This window comes from Gossypium hirsutum, chromosome D11 (genome assembly GCF_007990345.1).
Source record: "Gossypium hirsutum isolate 1008001.06 chromosome D11, Gossypium_hirsutum_v2.1, whole genome shotgun sequence".
NCBI lineage: Eukaryota > Viridiplantae > Streptophyta > Magnoliopsida > Malvales > Malvaceae > Gossypium > Gossypium hirsutum.
In genome coordinates, this window is record NC_053447.1 from 12552639 (window position 1) to 12573700 (window position 21062).

At 34.3% G+C, this 21062-nt stretch overlaps 2 protein-coding genes across 6 annotated transcripts; both read right to left on the minus strand.

Annotated features, from left to right (window-relative positions):
- Positions 1–218: 218 nt before the first annotated feature.
- LOC107922890 (type I inositol polyphosphate 5-phosphatase 4) lies at positions 219–4439 on the minus strand. 4 transcript variants are annotated; one of them, XM_041106091.1, is made up of 13 exons: positions 4201–4433; positions 3837–3889; positions 3652–3739; positions 3288–3356; positions 3051–3138; positions 2862–2966; positions 2126–2756; positions 1843–2036; positions 1609–1717; positions 1361–1509; positions 912–1254; positions 736–805; positions 219–642 (listed from the first exon to the last, which is right to left on the minus strand). In XM_041106091.1, exons 2-11 carry the CDS (start codon positions 3858–3860, stop codon positions 1029–1031), a joined length of 1683 nt encoding a protein of 560 aa, XP_040962025.1. In that variant the 5' UTR covers positions 3861–3889; positions 4201–4433; the 3' UTR covers positions 219–642; positions 736–805; positions 912–1028. The 4 variants fall into 4 exon arrangements, with proteins under 4 accessions (XP_040962025.1, XP_040962024.1, XP_040962027.1 ...); XM_041106090.1 differs by having other exon boundaries at positions 3051–3153; XM_041106093.1 differs by having other exon boundaries at positions 912–1271; positions 3051–3153; positions 3837–4433.
- Positions 4440–15911: 11472 nt separating this feature from the next.
- Positions 15912–19687, minus strand: LOC107923289 (serine/threonine-protein kinase STY13). Of its 2 annotated transcripts, none has more exons than XM_016853494.2 (6): positions 19089–19687; positions 17589–17668; positions 17114–17322; positions 16855–17029; positions 16560–16694; positions 15912–16426 (listed from the first exon to the last, which is right to left on the minus strand). In XM_016853494.2, exons 1-6 carry the CDS (start codon positions 19417–19419, stop codon positions 16223–16225), a joined length of 1134 nt encoding a protein of 377 aa, XP_016708983.1. In that variant the 5' UTR covers positions 19420–19687; the 3' UTR covers positions 15912–16222. The 2 variants fall into 2 exon arrangements, with proteins under 2 accessions (XP_016708983.1, XP_016708982.1); XM_016853493.2 differs by having other exon boundaries at positions 17547–17668.
- Positions 19688–21062: the final 1375 nt, after the last annotated feature.

Genomic DNA, 21062 nt, shown 5'->3' on the forward strand with positions numbered 1-21062 from the left:
AAAAAAAGACATTAATAGATTAGATCAGAGTCTTTTGGAAAAGGCATGGTCACTTGTGAATTAAGTAATTTGTTAATTAAAATTCGAATTTATATTCGGTATATACACATATATATTACCCCAAGGGGCAATTTTCATTGCACAGAATAATCAAACAAACTAGCACCCATCACATTACAAGGAATTTTATCCTCTACAAAATGGAAATGACAAACTGATAATGCAATTTCATCCTTTTCTTTTCTTTATTTATTTATTTGGAACTCCTAGTTTTGCTGCAATTTACAAAAGGGACTCTCAAGTGTAGCCTAGGAGCAATGAAACTTCTAGTTCTACACTCATAAACTGATCTCACAAGTCAAAAATCTTCACGTTGAGAGACATGTCAATTACCAAATATGATGGTAAAGTAATCCATTATTACCCTGTATTTTATTTTGTTTTCGACATGTTCAAGAAACGTCAATAAATAAAGGGTTCCCGGTGGAATTTGGAAAAGGACACAGTAACAACTAGGTCATGGATGCCGTTTCGAAGCTGGACTTTTTTCATTTTTAGCGGCTAGGCATTTAATTTGAGGTGAGGCAATGATATGCCGCGAACATATGGAGATGGGAATTATTGACAATATACAATTTGTACCTGTTGCAATGGGGAGAAGTCATGTTCAAAGTAATCAGACAAATGAATTTAGGATAAGAAATTAGATACAAACTATCAAAAGGACGGACCAACCTTCCTCTGGACTGCAGCCACAAGTTCGTTGTTATTGCCACCGAGGTACAGATTCCATAGGGCATCCCACCTGTAAAATGAAGCAGTAATCAATGGATTAGAAAAAGCAGCAGATATTCTCAAGTTGATCAAACACTTTTAACAGGGTAAAAAGGCATTATTTACAGCTGCAGTACCCGGCTAATTGAGGAGAGAATTATACTTTCTTCATGAAACCTTTTATGTATTACTAACATGTCCTGTCTCATTTTCCTCAAGCATGTATCATACAATATGGATTGGTAGAAATTATGTCAAAAGAAGCTGAGTCCTGTGTATCCATGTGATGGTGGCAGCAGCTCTTCAACCTCGACCCTGGCACTGGAACAACTCGAGTTTTTCCAGATTCGGCTATGGTTAATAGACACAACCTCTGCTGAAAATACACTATAAACAGGCCTATGATCTGAGAACTTTGACTCCCCACGAACATAAGATAACTGACAGAGGCCTCTTCCATACCACAGTATACGGTCACACCTTCACAAATATCAGTTCTTTATAAAAGCAAATTTATGTGACAATTTCTTCTCATAAACATAAAAGTTCCTCCAATTGCCTAAAAGAAGGTAAATAGGGAGATTACCATGCGGGAGTTCTTCTCTTCTCCCTTGGGTGCTGGTCCTCCCCAGCATATCTGTCCGAATTATTTGAATACTTGTATGTGGGAGGGAAATATATACTTCCTTCACTCCATCCCTTAAAAACATGGCCCCGTCTTTGCTCTATACGAAGCTGGAAAACCATCAATGTGTAAGTCTCATAGGAATTAAATTGAGAGCAGTGCAAAGCTCCTTGAGAATTGGACATGAAAATGTATCAAGTATAACTTGCCTGGTCATTCTCTAGCAGTGCTTTCCAATTGCACATCTCAACTAGAGCCTTCGCAAAACGGTATGACAGAGCAATCCGATAATTCAAATCCCCAAGCCATATGATGCGACTATGCCAAGACATTTAAAACTTGCAATTTATACCAAAGGCTAAGACTAAATTTCTGGCAAAACAATGCAGTATCTTAGTCTGACAAGCATGAATAGAATCCAAATTTAACATATAAAGGCTTACTCGTGTTCCAGAATCATTTGGGGAGAATTGTCATCCCCCATTCCATGAACCCTGGGAAATCTTGTCTTTCTGAGGATCTCCATAACATCAGAGTTTCTTCGCAGTTCATCACCTTCCTTTTGCCCAGAGGTTAAATGACTACAGATGAAGCAAAAGCTGGTTTGATGCAAACACATGCTAATAGAAATGGAACCCTGGAACATCCGAGAATGAGTATGCCTCCTTATTCCAAGTTCAACAAATATTCTCAAATCAGAGAAAGTTTCATAAGGCAAAAATGTACCTTGTTTCCAAGATAACCCATCAATCCTCTGCCAACACAGGATACTTTCATGCTGTGCACATCATCTCTAAGATCACTCTTCACCCATACAGTTAGAAATATCCCCACCATTTGTTTGCTGGCTACCAAAGAATACCTTGAATGCCCCATCTGTCTATTGCTTTCCTCCACCGAGAAAAATCCACCACAGGACATTGGAGAATGTTGCGAATACTGAGTGTTACCTGGTGAATCCCCATGTTCATTCTCGTCATCAGAGATAGAGGAACCCCATCTGAAACTAGGATCGTAATCACTTGGTCTATGCCCAAAGATAACACAATCACAAACACTGAACCGATGATCAAGCCGGGCTTGTGACATCTCCATGTTGCTATGACTCAAGGATTGAAATGATCGTCGGTGGAAGAAAGATGAAGCTCTCTGCCTTGTCGATCCTTCAAAGTCAGCATCCAATTCTACAGGTGGATCTGGTATTAGTGAAGGTGAAGGTGAAGGTGTATGGCATCCACCACTGGTGCTGGGAAGACTATTCAGGGTCTTCCTAATGAGAGCTAGCCATTTCCTAGCCGGTCCATTGTCTTCAGTGCCCAAAACATTACCAGCATTTAAAGGAATGATTTCTTGAAACCTAAAAGGCCAAATTAAAGGATCATAGAGGCTTTAGTTACCATCATCAAACTAGTTTTTCCAAGAGACTTGAGATGTACAAGAAACCTGGACTAGTTTGACATACCCGAGAACATAAATGTCAGCAGGAGGAGAGGTATGAAGCCAATCTTCGAGATTCAAATAACTAGGAGGAGATTTCCCAGCTACATTCCATGTAGCTACAAAGACCCTGCGCACATATAGAACCAAAAATTACTTATTCAACAACACAACTCAAAACCAGAAGTCAATTAAGAATGCAACATATATATACCTATAATTATGCACAGCTATAGCTTGTGAGCCATCAAGGTCAATCTTACTTAGTGGAACTCGATCAGAATACCTCTTGCTCAATCTCTCTAGCATCCATGTAACTAATTAGAAAATTTTGCATAGAAGAAAAACGGAACAGATTGAAATAATATTAAGTTCTAAACATTGGGTTTTTATTAAAATTTTTGGGAAAAGGGAGATTAAAGAGAGATGGTGGTCCAAAGCAATCAGGAACCTGTTCTACTTTTCTTGATGGTGCACGCCTCCCTCTCAGAGAAGTTGCGTCTCCAATGTTCATCAACATCTGAAAAAGAAAACACCATATAAAGTTGTTAAAGCTCATCTTTCTCTTTCACTCTATCCGCAAACACCGTAAAAAAAATAAAGCAAAAGAGAAGAAAACAAATTCCAGATCTTGAACTGCCAAAGGAAAGCATCAAGCCACTCAAAATTAAGAACAAAAAAAAGATACATTTTTGTATAAAACAAAGAGTAAAATCATAGAAGTAGAATAACCCCAATGTCCAGGCACAAAGAATCTAAAATCAAGCCATTTTTCACTTTCAGAAAAGAAAGACTAAAACAGAATTAAAAGCCACCTTCATAATCAATATCATTAGCATGAAAGTCCTCTGCTTTACTCTTGATGTTCAACCACTTCTTGATCAATGTCTTGGGCCATGAAATCTTCATCAGGGAAATACACTTAACATAAACAGCAATCTCATACCTTACAAAAAATGACAGAAGAATCAAATGGGTTTCTGGCTTGTCTCAATATAACCTTGCTCCTTCTTAGTGTTCCCATCTCTCATTGTGCCACAGCTTTCATGTAGCCTTTCCAAGCAGAAATTATTATGATTCAGTGAAGTTGCTCCTTTTGGCTCAACTATGACATGTTATTGCCGTTTTAAAAAACATGAACAAAGACAAATAGAAAACGTACAAAAGACAAAAAACAATCTTGAAAACAGGGCTTTAAAAGAAACGGGTGGGAAAGTTCAAGCTTAGCGCTGAAAATAATGGAAGATACAAAAATGGTTTAATTTTGAATGATAGCAAAAGAGATGCAAGAGAACTAGAGAAGGGCATTCCTCTGTTCCCTTAGGGAATGAACCGAAAACAAGAAAGGGAGCAAAGGAAGTTACAGTCTTTTTTAATTTGCATTAATAATTTATCTTCAACAAGCTGAAAGCGAAATCCAAAAAAGTCCAGTTGGACATTTCCCCCATCTTGTTTTCTTTGGTGTTACACTAATTAAGCATTTTCTGCTGGAGAAGTCGAAGATATAACAGACCAAAAAGAGAAGAAAAATGAATGAAGAGAAGAGAGGGCCAGACAACAACTGAGGAGTGGAAGACTCAGAAGTGAAGAATACGACGGTGGCTTATTGGATTGGGGTCCATTATTATTATTATTTACTAAACTTTATATTTATTTTTTCAAAAAAATTTAAATATATGTTTTTTATTTCAATAGATTTTTTTAAACAATTTACATTTTAATCATTAAATTATAAAAGGTTACAATTTAACTATTCAATTATTTGAAATTAACTATTTAAGTAAGGCTTCCATTAATTTGCTAATAGATGTTAGTGTGAGCCGTCAGATCATTATTCTTTAAATATATTTGTATAAATTTTACCATTAGTTATCTAATTATTAGTAAATTTTTATTTTCATCTTATGAAAATTACAAAATTAATGATGACACCTAAAATCCTATGATTGTACGACTAGCCATTATATGGTCCTTTCCTTCTTTCTTCACTTGGTAATGAACAAATTAAGTAAATTCATGTGCTTTTTCTGCCTATCTTTTTTTGTTGTTTGCCCTTATCCTATGTTAGAGCACAATTTCTATTTTTTGCTAGATTGGTTATCCATTTTATGTATATCTTTGTAGTTTTTCATCATTTTATTATTACTACCGTGCTAAAAACATATAACACTCACTTATATTGAAAAAAATGTCTTTGAAGGAGGAAGGCATGATGTTAGAAGGCCTTGAATTGTGCCAAAGAAATTATTTGGCTTATTGACTGAAACGTTTGTTAACTTCACAAGTATCACAAGAAAGAAGAAAAAAAAAAAGGAAAAAAACATTCATGATATACATGACTAGTTTGATGATATTTATTTACTCTTAATGAATTTTTAGAATTAAGTGATTTTATATGATTCATTTATCACGTTAATCTTACACACTAAAGGTTCCTAGTTTGATCCTCGGTAATAACATATCTATCTTGAAAATTTTAGCTAATTATTATTTGTAGGGTAAATTATCAAAATAGTCACTTTGACTGTAATTTTCAAAACGTTGGTTGACTTTGAGCGTAATGTGGCCAATGATTTGTATAAGGCTAAATTGATATTGGTTTTAGAAGAAGATTTTGAGCTACAAGATGAGGATGTGATGACGAAGACAGTGAATGGAACCTTACTCAACAAGGTGTCTATTCTATGTGATAATGGTGTTTTTAGGTGGTCGTTGGGTGGTTTTTAGTCAGTATTTGTCGATGAAAACCTGGCTAGCCAATTTATCTACAATCAACAATGAGGTGGACACTCAGGTAGTTTGGATCCAATTACTAGAGTTCTCTAAAGGATTTTATTCTGATTTTCTACTTAGGGCTATCGGAAGTATGATTGGACCGATTTTTCATATCAATTCTCATACTGATTGCGATAGTCAGAAGGAGGTTCACTAGATTGAATGTTAGTGTGGATTTGACAAAACCATTGGTTTCGAAAATTAAAATCAATGGTAGGATTCAAAAAGTTGAGTATAAAGGGTTACCTAACATTTGTTTCTCGTGCAGGCTTTATGGTCATAGTTCGTAGTTATGCACTGGAAGCAAATTAACTATGGCGGAGGATGCGATTATTTCTGGCTGCTCGGGAATTGAGAATTCGGGTCTACAAACTAGGGTAGAGAAAGAGGCGTTTGGTCCTTGGATGTTGGTTAAGCGACGATAGAGGGGGAAACTGTAATGACCCAAATTCAAAATTATCGGAATAGTGGTTTCGTAACCATAAATCCGATTTGAAGAGAAATTTATTTTAATATTTTTGCATGAATATTGATATGATAGGAAAAATCGTATGAAAATATCGATAGAAAAATTTTACTGATTAAGTGGTTAGTTAGAAAAAGAAATTATTGAAGGAATTAGGTAAAAATAAGATATCGAGACTTCGATCTCGTAAAACCGAGTCAAAAATATTTTTATAAATATTTATAAAGTGTTAGTAATATGGTATTAAAATTTCGTTAGAAAATATTAATGTTTGGGTAGTCAATTAAGTGAAAAGGACTAAATTGAAAAAAATGTAAAAGTTACTAGAGGGATTAAATAGCTCAATTGTGAAATGAGGAGGGACATAAATTGCAAATAACCCCAAAAGGAGATATTTTGGGCGGCATACGCTGAGAAAAATCAGGAGAATTGAAGAAATAAGGGTAAAATTGGAATATTACAAAATTTGCTTTAAAAGTTAGGACTAAAGTGGAATTATCTAGATTTCTCTTTAATTTTCTGCACTCTCATCAGCCAAAAACGTCCTAAGGGTTTCTTCAAGCTGGTTTTTCATAATTTTTGCACCAAGTGAGTTAATTATTGCCTTTTTTCTTGTAATTTTTGCGTTTCTAAGACTTTTACAACTAGGTCCTATTATTTAATTCATTAGTTTTTGATTTTATGAATGATATTGAAAGTTGATATGAATATGTGCTGGAAGTTTATCAGGAAATAGGATGAAATTGATGCTTTAATTTGTTTATGAGATGATTTTATTAGGTAATTCCAATAGAAATTGATTTGTAGGACCTAATTGTGAAAAAGTTTGGAATTAAAGTTTAGTGCTGAAATTCTGATTTCCAAAGGTTATAAGGTAGTTTAAAGTGATATAATAAAGTGTTGATTGAGAAAAATCAGCTCAATTGAGAGGTTAATTGAGCAGGGACGAAATTATCATTGTTGAAAGTTTAGGGGAAAAATGGCAATTAACACCATGCACTAAAACAGTTTTGGACAGCAGCAGTACTCTAACTTTGAAAAATCACCAAAAATTGTATAGATCAAATTAGAGGATGAATAAAATATGAAATTATAGCTTATTGAGTCTAGTTTGTTATAAAAGAAACGGTGTAAGCAATGGAATTGTAAATCATGAGATATAATAGATTTTGTGAGACAAGGTCAGAATGAATTCGGGTTCCCCTGTTCTGACTTTGGAAAATCATTAAAAATTGTAAAAAAAATGATTATGAGTTATAATTTATATGCTTAGAATCCTTAATGAGTCTATTTTCTGAGAAAATAAAGGGAAGCATCATCCTAATTCTGTACAGTGAGATAATTAATTTTTAGTGAAGAGGGGTCAGAACTGTCATACAGTGAAACAGGGGAAACTTTAAAGAATAAACTGTACTTATTGGCTAAACCAAAAATTCTGAAATTTTTATGGTAAGAAGATATGTGAGTCTAGTTTCAGGAAAAATTAACGGATCTTAATTTTGAGTTTTGTAGCTCAAGATATAAATAATTTAGTGACTGTGACTTAGTGAGGCAGCTTTGAATGCACTATAAATAATAATGGAATTGTAGAGAAAGTTACATATGAACATGAAATGTATTAGATTAATGATTAAATTTATTTATTTAGATCCAGAAAATTCAAATACGAAACAAGATCGAGGAAAAGAAAAAGTTCGGGATTAGAAGATTTTTGTTTACGAACAATTGTCGAGGTAAGTTCGTGTAACTTGAATTATATTCTTAAATACTTGAAATGTATTTTTTTTCTTGATGTGAATATGATTTGAATGTTCATTGTATGAAAATTGATGAAACATTGATATATTTGATAAAAAGGGGAAGAAATCCCGGTTGAATGGAAGGAAAATTCGATGGATCTCTGAAAAAGGAATTGACGGTAAAAAGGATCTAGCCCGGACAGGTGATCCTATCCTGATATAGCCCTCCCGAAGAATATGTGGAAAATGGATTTAGCCCGAACGGGTAATCCGAATTAGGGTTTGAATTTAGCCTGGACTGGTAATTCAGATCCAAGCTCATTAGAGTAATTGTCGTTGCAGGGGATTTAGCCTGGACTGGTAATCCCGACAATACTCTATGAGTTTATATTACAGGGGATTTAGCCTGGACTGGTAATCCCGCTGTAAGGATGAGGTTCGCGGGAGTGTGCTCTCTGAAATGGAAATGTGCGCACATGAATATGAATTGACGGACCCGGATTTGTACACTAAAGTGTACCTCTGAAAATCCATCGAAATTCCAAGTAATTCAACGGGATAAATATGGAAAAATAACAAGGAAATGGAAATCATGGAATTGATGAGCTCATCAATCATTTATCTTTGTAATGAATTTGCATGAGGTTGAGTTTGTATGTGATAGGTATATGTTTATGTGAATTGGATGTGTGCTTGTGTTATTAAACGATGGATGTATAAGTATGGTAAGTATAATTCCTGTTGCATGAACTTACTAAGCACAAAGTGCTTACCCTGTTTCTTTTTCCCCTGATTGTAGAGTTAAGAGCTCGGAGGTCGGATTTGGTCGGAGACACATCACACTATCAATCTCGAGATCTCGGTACATAAAGGAACTTTATTTTGGAAATCAATGGCATGTATAAGCTAGTAAATTAGATGTTAATGTGAAATGAATTTATGGTCAGCCATTGGTATGGCTAACAAATTTTGGTTTTGGTATGTGATGAAATTATCTTATGAATATGATAAATCTATCTTGAAAAAAAAATTCGGTAAAATCTGGTAATGCCTCATACTATATTTCGGCGACGAATACGGATAGGGGGTATTACAGAAACCGCGTGGTTCATTGAAAGGAAGAGGCGTCAGTGGTAACGATCGTTTGGGGGGTTCAAGGTTGGTCATGTTGGAGGTCAAAAGAAAAAGACAAGGGTTGACAATCACGTGGTGAGTGAATCGACTTGGGCTACTATTTTAGAGGAAAATCCGACAATGATATCAACTAGGAATGAAACGGTGATGAAAGGAAGGAAATGTGAGATTTATTCGATAAGAAAAGTTTTAGAGGCAACTAATGGGGAAGTTGGGGTTAAGGGTAAAGGGGTTAATGAGAATTTTGGGCTTAAGTCTATTGGAAGAGTGTTGAAGCCCAATAATGGTGGAGTTGGGTTTGTCTTAAAGAAGAATGCTAGTGGGTCTGGTATGGGTACTTTGTTGGACTGTGTGGGTAATGATGGTTTTTTGGGTCAAAAAATTTAAAAGTGTTTCTCTAAAGCCCAATATGGATAAATTAAAGCATACAACCTTTCGAGCTATTGAGACAGAGTCACACGGTATCGGGTTTAGGAATAAAAATAATTTGTTTAAGTTTGTAGCTACAGGAAAAGAAACTTTGGGAAAAGGATCTAATGGTATTTTAGAAGATAGTTTTAACAAAAGGAAACCTCCTGATGGTAAATCGGGCTACAATAGGCAACTTATCTTGGATTTATTATCGGCCGTAGAGGGTATTGTGGGTAATTTACACTAGACTTTGGAGTAGTCGGGTGTGGAGTTTCTTTCCTTAGCGGAGGGTGAGGGTTTGGCAGAGGCTTCTAATCATGATGTTAGGGTAAACTACCAATGCTCGTGTTTTGTGGCTGATGTTTGAAATCGTCTCTTTTTATTTATGGATGTGAATTTAATTTTTTAAAATTCTCAGGGAACGGGTCACCCCCGTTTCCACAAATTTATATCTAAATATAAACGTGAGTTTAGTGCTGACATTTTATCTATTTATTTGAAACCCAGATAAGTGGCTTTCGTACTAATAGAGTTCTTAGGAAATTGGGGTATTCGAACTCTTGTAGAATTGAGGCGAATGGTTTCTTTGGTGGTATTTAGATTTTCTGGAATAATATTGTTAATGTTGAAATTTTGGGGTTACATTCTCAGGCTATACACATGTGAATTGGTAATGACCAAGTTTCGTCAAGGTTTTTTTGTTCGGCTGTTCATGCTAGTCCCTAGAGGAATAATACGCGTATGTTGTGGGATTATTTGAATTCTGTCGTTGAATCATGTGTTGAGCGTTGGCTCATTGTTGGTGATTTTAATTTGATCCTAGATGTCTCTGAAATGAAAGGTGGCACGTACATCTAGGAATGTATGTGCTCATTTTTAGGAATTTCTGTTCAATAATGAACTTCGAAATTTAGGTTGTTATGGGTATCGATTTACATGGAGTAGAGGAAGGTTATCTCACCGTTTGGATCGAGCTCTAGGGAATTATAATTTTGATATGTTTGCGCCTGATTGTTTGATTCAAAATTTATATCGGTTAAAATCTGGTCACCATCTAATTTTAGTGTCCCTTAAACCTCAACGAGTGGGGGGGACAAGACCTTTTCGGTGTCTTGACAATTGGATGCTTCACTCTGAGTTTAGGATGTTGGTTAGTAACAATTGGAATTCTGAAAATTCTATAGTGAATATGCTGGAGCAATTTTGGGTTAAGGTCCAAGATTAGAACAAGCATGTCTACGGTAACATCTTTAGCCGGAAAATACAATTGATTTACGAGCTGAAGAAAGTACAGAGGTTGTTGGAGTTAAGGTTGGGTGAAAAATTTCGTATTTGGGAGATTAATTTTGGACAAGCTTTGAAGAAAGTCTTGAAGCATAAGGAGCTCTTATGGTTCCAGAAATCTCAATTAGTTTAGCTTATGAATGGAGATATAAATACCAAATACTTCCATGGAATGACTCTTGCCAGATGTAGAAGGAACAAAATTGAAGGCCTTAAGGTATATGGGGTTGATTAGTGTTTTGATCTTGTTATTCTGGAATAGCATGTTGTGGATTTTTATAAGAGTCTTTTTGCCTTAAATTATTTAATTGATGGGTTACTGCCTTGCAGAGGTCATTTCCAAGACTTATCACTAGTGGAAAAGGGTAGTCTTGAGATGTAGATCACAAATTTAGAGATCCATAATGCAGTCTTCGGTATGGTTTTGCTTAAGGCTTAAGGTGTTGGTGGTTCCCACGTTAAGTTTTTTCAAACTTAGTGGGATACCATTGGACCTTCAGTTTGTTCGATGGTGTGACAAGTGCTTGGGGTTGTCCAGTGGACCATAAGATTAATAAAATTCTACTTGTTCCAATCCCTAAGGTTAATAGTTTGGAAAGTATCATTCAATTTCGTCCAATTAGCCGTTGTACGATTTTATATAAGATAATCACCAAGTCATTTGTTAATAGATTGCAACCATTAATGTCGAGGCTTACTAAACAAAATCAAGCTAGCTTTATGATGGGTAGAAGCATTTTAAACAATATTATTATTGCTTAGGAGGTGATACATTCTCTAAGGAATTTTAAAGGAAAAAAATCGGGGATGATTTTAAAAATTGATTTAAAAAAGGCATATGATAGAATTCGTTGGGGCTTCTTGAGGGATAGACTTTCAGAAGCAGGGTTGCCACCCATGTTGATCACGATTATAATGAATTGTGTGTCTTCGACTACGTTTTAGGTCCTCTGGAATGGTATGATCACTGATGAATTTAGGCCTTTTAGGAGGTTACGACAAGGAGACTCATTATCTCCTTATTTGTTTTATGTATGGAGAGATTGGGGCATTTAATTAATAAAACAGTGAACAATTAGAGGTAAAGGCATCTGGTTCTATCTAGGGGAGGTCTAACTTGATCACATTTATTTTTTACTAATGATTTAATGCTATTTGGTGAAGCGGATCCAAAGTAAGCTGAAGTGATAAATGATATTTTGAATACCTTCTATCATTTCTTGGGACAAAAAGTGAATAAGAACAAATCTCTATTTTTTTTTCTCGCCTAATGTTTCGAAAAATGTTGCTTTGGATATATACAGAAAGGTGGGATATGGACGTGTGGATGACTTGAGGATGTACCTTAGTCTTTCGATTATTCATAAGAGAGTTGAAATTGGCACTTTTGAGTTTTTGGTGAATAAGATCCGTAATAAACTCAATGGGTCAGAGATTAAAAAAAACTATTACTAGCAGGTAGAATTATGTTAGCTAAGTCAATATCGCTATCTATTCCTAATTATTTTATATCTACAGTTCGTATTCTTATAACTGTGTGTGGTAAGATTGAAACGTTGGCCTGCAATTTTGTTTGGAGGTCCTCTTCTGAGGATAGGAAATCGGCCCTCGTAAAATAGGATAATTGTTGCTGTCTGATTGAGGTTGGGGGCTTGGATATAAGAAGTTTAGTTTTTCGGAACAAGTTATTCCTTTTGAAATTTGGTTTTCTTTTGTTAACCAAGACTGATGACTTATGGGTCAAGATTGTGAGGAATAAGACAAGATTTGTAAAGTGCTACTGAATTCTATTTATAAGAGTAATTGTTCCTATACATGGAGGTCTTTGATGAAGGTTTGGCGAGATGTGGTGAAAAATGTTTATTGGACTATTGGGGATGGAGCCTTGACAAATTTTTGGAACGACAATTGGATTTATCATGTAGGTCCTCTAAGGAATTTCTATGTGGGATCTGAGTAACCATATGACACTTTGTGAGTTTGTGATTTAGTCGATGAGTTTGGGAATTAGGATTGGAATTGTCTTAGAAGCCTCCTACCGAACCCAATTGTGATGCAAATAGCTTTGATATTGCCTCCTTCACTGGATGCGGGAAATGATCATTTATTGTGGAGATGGGCGACTAGAAATACATTTTCCATGACAGAAACCTATAGAGTTATGTACCAATTAGGTTCGAAGGATAACTCTGATGTCTAGAAGTTATTTTGGAAGGCCAAGGTCCCTCAGCGAGTTAGAGTGTTCATTTGGCTAATGTGGAAAACCAAACTGTTAACTAATGAGGAGAGAGTTAGGAGACTTATGGTTTGTGAGGGCTAATGTCCGCGATGCAATTTTACCTTTAAGACTGAGTTACATGCCGTTAGAGATTGTCCGTTTCCATGGGCAATCTGAACTTCAATTGTACCAACTTATGAGCAAGTATTATTCTTTTCCTTACCTCTTGATGAATAGGTTGTTTGGAACTTATAGAACATAGGGAATTGTGGTAGTCATTAAATTGACTAGCAAATGTTATTTCCTATAGTTTGTTAGCTATTATGGAAAAATAAAAATATATTTGTGTTTTTCGGTAGTCATAGCTCTGTTCAGGATGTAGTAAATACAGGTATTTAATTGAACGAGAAGTTACTCTCCACCCTCGATGGCTATGTTTCATTCGGGATCTATGGCTATTGACTCGAAATGGTCAGCTTCGAAGAGTGCATGGGTTAAGCTTAATATAGATGGTGTAGTTTCGCTTAGCTCTAACTCGACTACAATTGGGGGAGTCATTAAAGATGCTGATGGTAACTAGTTATATGGTTATTCGATGACATTGGGGAAAGATAAAGTGTTCAGGATGGAAGTGAGGTCAATGTTATAAGGGCTTCGACTAGCTTGGGACAAGGTTATCGACATGTTGAGCTTGAATCTGATAATGCTCTGTTAGTGGAATTAAATTTAGCTGGTAAATTTATTGATAGTCATATTATATAATTACGGACCATTCATAAGCATATACAGAGGAATTGGAAAGTACGTAACTGTCACATTTCGAGAGTTCACAATGCAATTTCAGATCTTATGGCCAAGCATGTTGCTATAAGATCCACAAGTATTCAGGTGTTCTTTGAACCTTCTCAAGTTGTGCGGAAATTAATTCAGAAAGATATTATGGGCTTTGAATTTTAAGTTTGTTATTATAATCATCTAGTGTTGTTTTTATTTACCAAAAAATAATAATAATGCAATCCGCATCAAAAGAGGAAGCAATGATGAATTGATTTAGATTGTGAATATGGATAATTTATGGAGCAATTTGTAATAGTTAATAGAAAAATATCAAATTTTTAGTTTTTTCTTTTGGAAATTTGTGGCAACATTTTTACTTTTTTTAGAATTTTATGAACACTTTAAAATTTCAAGAATCTTTCGCATAATTATAACTTTATATAATTTTTAAAAATAAATTATGAATTTTCATTTTTTAAGAAGTTTTTTTATATATTTTTTTAGATTTACACTTAAAAACATTTTAAAGTATGATATTTTAGTTATATATATATTTATGTATTAAATTTAAGATGAGAATGGAAAGGCAGCTAAAGTTCCAATGGAGTTGGTGCACTTTAATGTGTTCAGAGTGTTAGGATCGTCCCGATTAAGCAACGAACAAGTAAAAATAGTAGAAGAAATTGAGAAGATGAATACACAAATTTAACGTGGAAAAACCCCTCAAAAGAGGATAAAAAACTACGGGCAAAGATAATTTTACTATAATGGCAAAAGAATGAAGAGTACAAAAGATGGAGATAAAAACTAAACCCCGAAAATCCGAAAAATAAAGAACCCTCAAACGTAAACACAAAATTCTCTGAATGTGTTATGAGTTCTAATCTAATGGGTGTCTCTCTTAATTCTAAGATTGTAAAGAAGCCTATTTATAGGCTAAATTAGTAAGTCAAATAAACTATACTAATAAATGCTAAATATATTATACTAATAAATACTAAATCTTCTAAAAAGAAAATATATTTTTGTTTAACTTGACTTGCAAGCAATCTCTTAGAATTTGGGTCACACAATTCTAACACAGAGCAATAAAGCAGCCATCAATTAATGGATTCAGGTAATATGTGTGGGTAGACTTTATGAAAGAAAAATCAAAAGCTTTATTAAAATTTAAAAAAATTAAAATTCTGGTCAATAAGAACTTAATCAAAGTTTATGATATCTTCGTAGTAATAACGGGGGAGAACATATGTCCAAAGAGTTTACGGGGTTCCTACAACGGAACAATATATGAAGACAACTGACATGCCCAGCGACCTCGCAACAAAATGGGATTGCACAGCGAAATAATTGACACTTGACAGGGACTTGCCAAAGGACGTTACATCCTAAGAAAGAATGTGCCACCACGTTTTTGGGCAGAGTTTAAAAAAAAAAACGACTGCTTATGTTATCAATCGACTACCGCAAGCAAAGCTCGGTTTCACGGCACTGTACGAGACTTTGGAAAATCAAGTCTACGGTAAGTCATTGTCAAGTATTTGGTTGTGCATGCTATGTATTTGTGCCTGACCTCTGCGAAGTAAGTTCAGCAAAAGGGCAATCAGGTAGGTGCATATTCGTGAGCTATGATGGACACCTTTTCCAACCAAATCTGACTCCAAAACTCTCTGAAAACGAAAATGGTGAAATAAAAAATTTTGGGAACAAAGATTTGTGTTATTATTATTTATTAATCTGAGTTGTTGTTTTTAACTTACAGCATGAGCTCCTTGCTTAACCAGAGTGAGGGAACTATTATTTTGATAGCATCAGTCGTGGAGGGATTATGGTAACGGGAGCTTTTGCGGGCCACCTAATGATGATTGATATGGATATCCATAATTTCAATAATCCAATAAATTTGGGTTAGGATATTAGGAGGTTTTTTCATATATACCAAATATAAACTTTATTTATTAAATTATTAAATTTCAATCATTTATAATATCTTATGGTGTACGTTAATATTTATTTATTTATTTATTTATTTCAATTATTAATGTATCTCCAAAAGTCGATTTCCATAGGGAAAATAAAAAATAATACATACTAATTCATAAAAATATATATACAAATTTATAGATCAAATTTTCACACAAGTTCTAAGATTTTAAACTAAATTGATCGTCTCCCTCGTCAAACAAAATTAATCTGATCACCAATTTTGTGAGGCTAAGCTCAAACAGATTTCTTTTTCTGACAAACTAATTAAAATTACATGAACCAAAATCGATTAAATTTGAGTTCATTTTTATGTACCACAAAATTATCGAGATGAATCTCTCTTTCTTCCTTCATGCTATAATAAAAAAGGAATCATGTATGTACGAAATATAGACCTTTAGATATATACATGTAAGAAACATGCATGATTAGGTAGAAGCATTCATCAACAGGTTCTCCATGGTTTGTGTCATGTTCATGTGCGCAAATGAAATCAATGACCTCGTTATTGAAAGAGGACCAAGTAGAGCTTAAAATTTAAGTGCACTGTGCATATGTACGGGCAAAAGAAAAAATGAATTGAGGGTAACAAAATATCAAGGGCCTCGGGCAGAGAAACAGAAACAGCCGGAAGCTTGGTCGTCAGGTATCATGCCACCTCCCTTTCTTGTTTCTATAGCCTCTAGCGATCTCACCACCTCATCCATGTCAGGACGTCTTTCGGGATGTGGATCCCAACATTTTCGCATTATGCTTGCCAATGCACTCGGGCAACATCTCGGAATTTCTGGTCGTAAATTCTGCAACATCAGGAGTAGACATCCATAATGCAAGATATATATACATATTAAAGCCCCATTTTATACAAGATATATATCGATGTGATGTTTCAAATTCATCCATAATGTAAGATACGATGTTTTTAAGTCATACCTGTCGCACTACTGCCGATGTAAAATCAGCAAAACTAAGGTTAGCATAAGGCATGTCGCAGCAGTATATTTCCCATAAGCATATACCAAAGCTGTAGACATCGCATTTCCTATTGTAAGGTTTCCCATCGAGGACCTACACAAGACATTGCATTAGGTTCGAAAAGGGAGCTGATAGGCAGAAAACAAAGGAGGAGTGTTGAGGCATTTAGGTGACCCAATTGTTGTTGCAGTTTAACAGAAAAGTTTTGCACCATTATTTGGAGAATCAAATAACACAACAATGGAGTGGATACCTCTGGAGCCATGTAACCAAGAGTGCCTGTTTCCCCAGTCATGTCTTGTGGGTTCTGAGCTTCAACTCGAGCAACACCAAAATCAGCAATTTTCAATATTCTACGAGCATCTAGCAACATATTTTCAGTCTTGACATCACGGTGCACAATCTTTTTGGAATGAAGATAGCTCAAACTACAAATGGTGAACCAAAATCATTCATTACTTTTACAAAGAGTAATACTTTGGAAATCCTAATATAGTTCAAAAACTACTCACCCTCTGGAGAGGTCCAAAGCAATTTGAATCACAACCTTAAAAGCTAGTTTCTTCCTCCTGTTTCTAATCAAATAATTCTTTAACGTCCCACCTGCAACGTACTCAACAACAACACAACATGCACTGAAAGGAAGAACGCTATTATTCTGGCTTGTTGCATCTTTGGTTCGTATCTTAAGGTTGGAAGTTCCCATTGAAGCTCCAATAAACTGCAAGAAGCTACTTATTAATGATTTGAACATTGGAATTTATTGGCAAGCAGAATAGAAGTAATAACGCTAGAAGAAGCCAAAAAAAAGAAAGAAAGAAAGCGAGCGAGCCAGAGAGAACCAAAAAGTGAGCCATCTTTCCATACTTAACTGCTATTAATATCAGATCATGACGCCAATGAAACCAAATGCATGACATAGCTAAAAACATTAATCAATTTAACCTTTGTAACATTTGGGTGATCAAGTTTATGCCAAACGGCAACCTCTTGGCAGAATGATGACCGAATAGCAGCAGCTTCAGCAGCTGTGGCAATCCCATCCTCCCCCCAATTAAATACCTTCACTGAAAAATTAAAAGCTTTTTGCAATTAGAATTTCAGCATGCTTGAGCAGGATTGTTTTTTAATTTTTACTGTTGCAGTAGGCAGCATATTGTGCGGAAGCGTGTGAAAGAGTAAAATTATTGTACTGAAAAATCACACTAAGTTCAATTCCCAGGAAAGAGAGGTAGATCACGAAGATCACTTAAATACCAAGTCTTTCCTAGCCAGAATATCCCTCTATCGTAATTTAATAGCACAATAAATCACTACAATCACATTCACAAAATATGCAAAACAAATAATAAAGAACACCAGAATTTTAACGAGGTTCAGCAAATTTTGCCTACGTCCTCGGGCACTACCAAATATATTTCACTCCAAAAATTACAAGTGAAATTTACAAATAGAGAGAGAGAATAATGCCTTAAGTAGAGAATGACAATTATGGGATGAAGAAAGTAAGCAATGGTTAGGCCTATTTATAGTTGAGGTTCAAGGATCAACTTGCAATGTCCCTATACAATTAGGGACCAAAATTGCAATTATCCCATGCCAACTTTTAACCCAACTTGCCAACCAATATTACTTTCTACTTTTGGTGCCCACCCCATTTGACTTTTCAAACAATGGTGGGTTCCAATACAGCAAGTCATATAGAGACCATTGTTTAACATTACTGCCCCTAGACACATGTTAGAACCAAGCATCAGAAAGTAAAAAAGATTGCATTCGTAACACTTAAGTTTCAGATTACCTGAACTTAATTCAGAAGTTTAACTAATGCCAACTAAATAACTTTTAGAAGATAAAGCAATTATAGAGCCCCATGGCAACTCTGCATAAGGTGAAGCTGGATATACCAAGCAAACGTAAAGAGACAAAGCAGCTCTAGTTCTTGACTGAGGGTTCTGTTGCAGAAGAAATAGCCACTGAAATAACTCTTTGAAGATAAAGCCCTATGGCTTTGTCGCTTGCACATGAGCTTGATTAGACATTCATATGCAGCATCAAGACGAATGAAATTTACCCAAGTCTGTCCAAGGTTTTTCTTTGCTGATAGTAAAGTTACCGAAACATAAGCCTTTTATTACACCTTCATTTAAAGAACAAAACTCTTGAGGAATTTTTTTTAGTATAAGTTATACCTCGAAGCAATAAAACTTACGGTCAGAGTTACTAGAATTGATGCCACATCCTATGGCTAAACCTCAAGTTCCTAGTATCAAGCATGGACCTTTTATTACACAAAATATTCCATCTTATATCTAAGATCCTAGGCCTAAAATCATAACCTAAAGATATGAATTTATTACTACATTATCATATTCTACTCTTAAAATGGATAGGTTCATTCCAAGGGCCAATTACATATAACATCTTTATATCAGTATAATTCAAGAAGATAGAAAGATGGATTCAGAAACCAGGCTACAGAGATACCTGCAACATCTTGGGTATCATAAAGGCCGCGGTAAACGGTGCCATAAGTTCCATGAGCTATGACATTCCTTATATCAAGTTTAGCCAAATCAATTTCCCACTCTTCCTTCTCTATGGTGCTTGAGATACCCCTGTCCCTGGACAAGGCCCTGCTCAGGTGCTTATCCAGTTGCAAATCCCAGCTCTTGAAATCTATCTTATCGGCTCTTAGAAACATGTCCGTTTTTTTGCTCACGTTTCCTACAGACCCCAACGCCTTTTCCTTTGGTGGGGATGTCTCCGGTTTTGTTACATCTTCACTTCTCTCATCACTGCCTGTTGCCATCTTCATCGTCTTTTCTATTTATGATAAACGGAAAAAAATAAACCCAAAAAAACAAATAAAAAGAAAATGCAATGATCAAACCAAAGAGAAAGGATCAACAAAACATTGGTATTAATAAGGAAAAAGAGAAAAAAGAAACAAAGGGAAATATTTTATATAGTTTACGAGAAGAACGGATGATTGTTTATTTGATAGTCTTTTCTTTAAAAAAAAGTAAGAAAAAAGTAGGGTTTTGTAGAGGATGATAGCAGAAAGAATTTTAATTGTTGAAAAAAACTTAAGAAAAAGGGAGGAGGTGTAATATAAAACCAACTAATTAAGAATAAATAGTGATAATTTAAGAGTAATTTAAATGTTTTTTTATAAAAGCTAATTAATTGTTTTAATTATTTGTGCTTTTTAATATTTATTTGAATTATTTATATTTTAAATATCATATTTATTATTTTATTTTTTAACAATTTCATTTTTATACACATGCAGCAAGAACTCTTTTTAAGGTTGAGAATATGAATAATTTTAAATTTTATTGTTAAACATATTAATTTATTAATTCAGTATTCATAATTCTTTAATTATGAACCATGTAGGAGTAAGTAGGGGTGAATTTGATTATAAGAGAAGTAAATCGGGTCAAAGCTATCTTTTTACTTTGTTGTTTTTTATTCAATATATCCAATTAAATATTATTTTTTTAAGTCAAAATTATATTTTGTTTTTCTACTTTATCCATTATATCCAATTCAATATTCCTAAATATTCTTTCTTAATTTTTAGCTTACAACATTATCTATATCTATATAAAATATATTTTTAGGAAGAATTATGAGATAAATAGCATGAAAATTGACCTTTTATTTTTTATTATGGTTTTAGTTATATTTTAAATTAAGTTAAAAGTACAAACATATTCACTTTTGTTTGCTTCAGATTACATTTTAGTTATTTATATTTGAAATGTTACATTTTAGTCATTTACGTTATCGTTTTGTTACGAAGTGGTCACTCTACCGCTAAGCTCCGTTACTTCCCTAACCGCGGTCCTACGTAGTAGTCCAAATGGGTTTTAAATGCCAACTTAGATGTCCTACGTGGCAGTCCAAATTAAATTTATTTAATTAAAAACCTATTTTTATTCCAGCAACTGAACATCCAAGTTGACATTTAAAACTCATTTAGACTGCCACGTAAGATGTCGTTAGGAAGGTAACGGAGTTTAACGGTACAGTGACCACTTCATAACAAAACGATTACGTAAGTAACTAAAACATAACATTTCAAGCATAAGTAACTAAAATATAATCTAAAACAAAGAAAAGCGACTCTTTAAATTAATATTAAATAACTAAATAAAATATAATTGTTTTTATTTAATATCATTAATGCTTCAATTACTCTTCATAAAATTTGAGGCTAGAATCAATTTAGATATTATTCTTTATATCAAATTTTTTTCTTAGAATTAATAAATAGAGTTTTAGTTCCAAAAAGACTCATATTTTAGAATATGGAATATTATGTGGATAGTCTTATGGTTTATAGCCCTATTTGATATTTTAACACACATACATTTTCTAATCTTTTCATCATCTAAACAATTTTTTTTGTGTGTTTTATTTTTTAAAAACTTAGATTTGGTGATTTTTAAT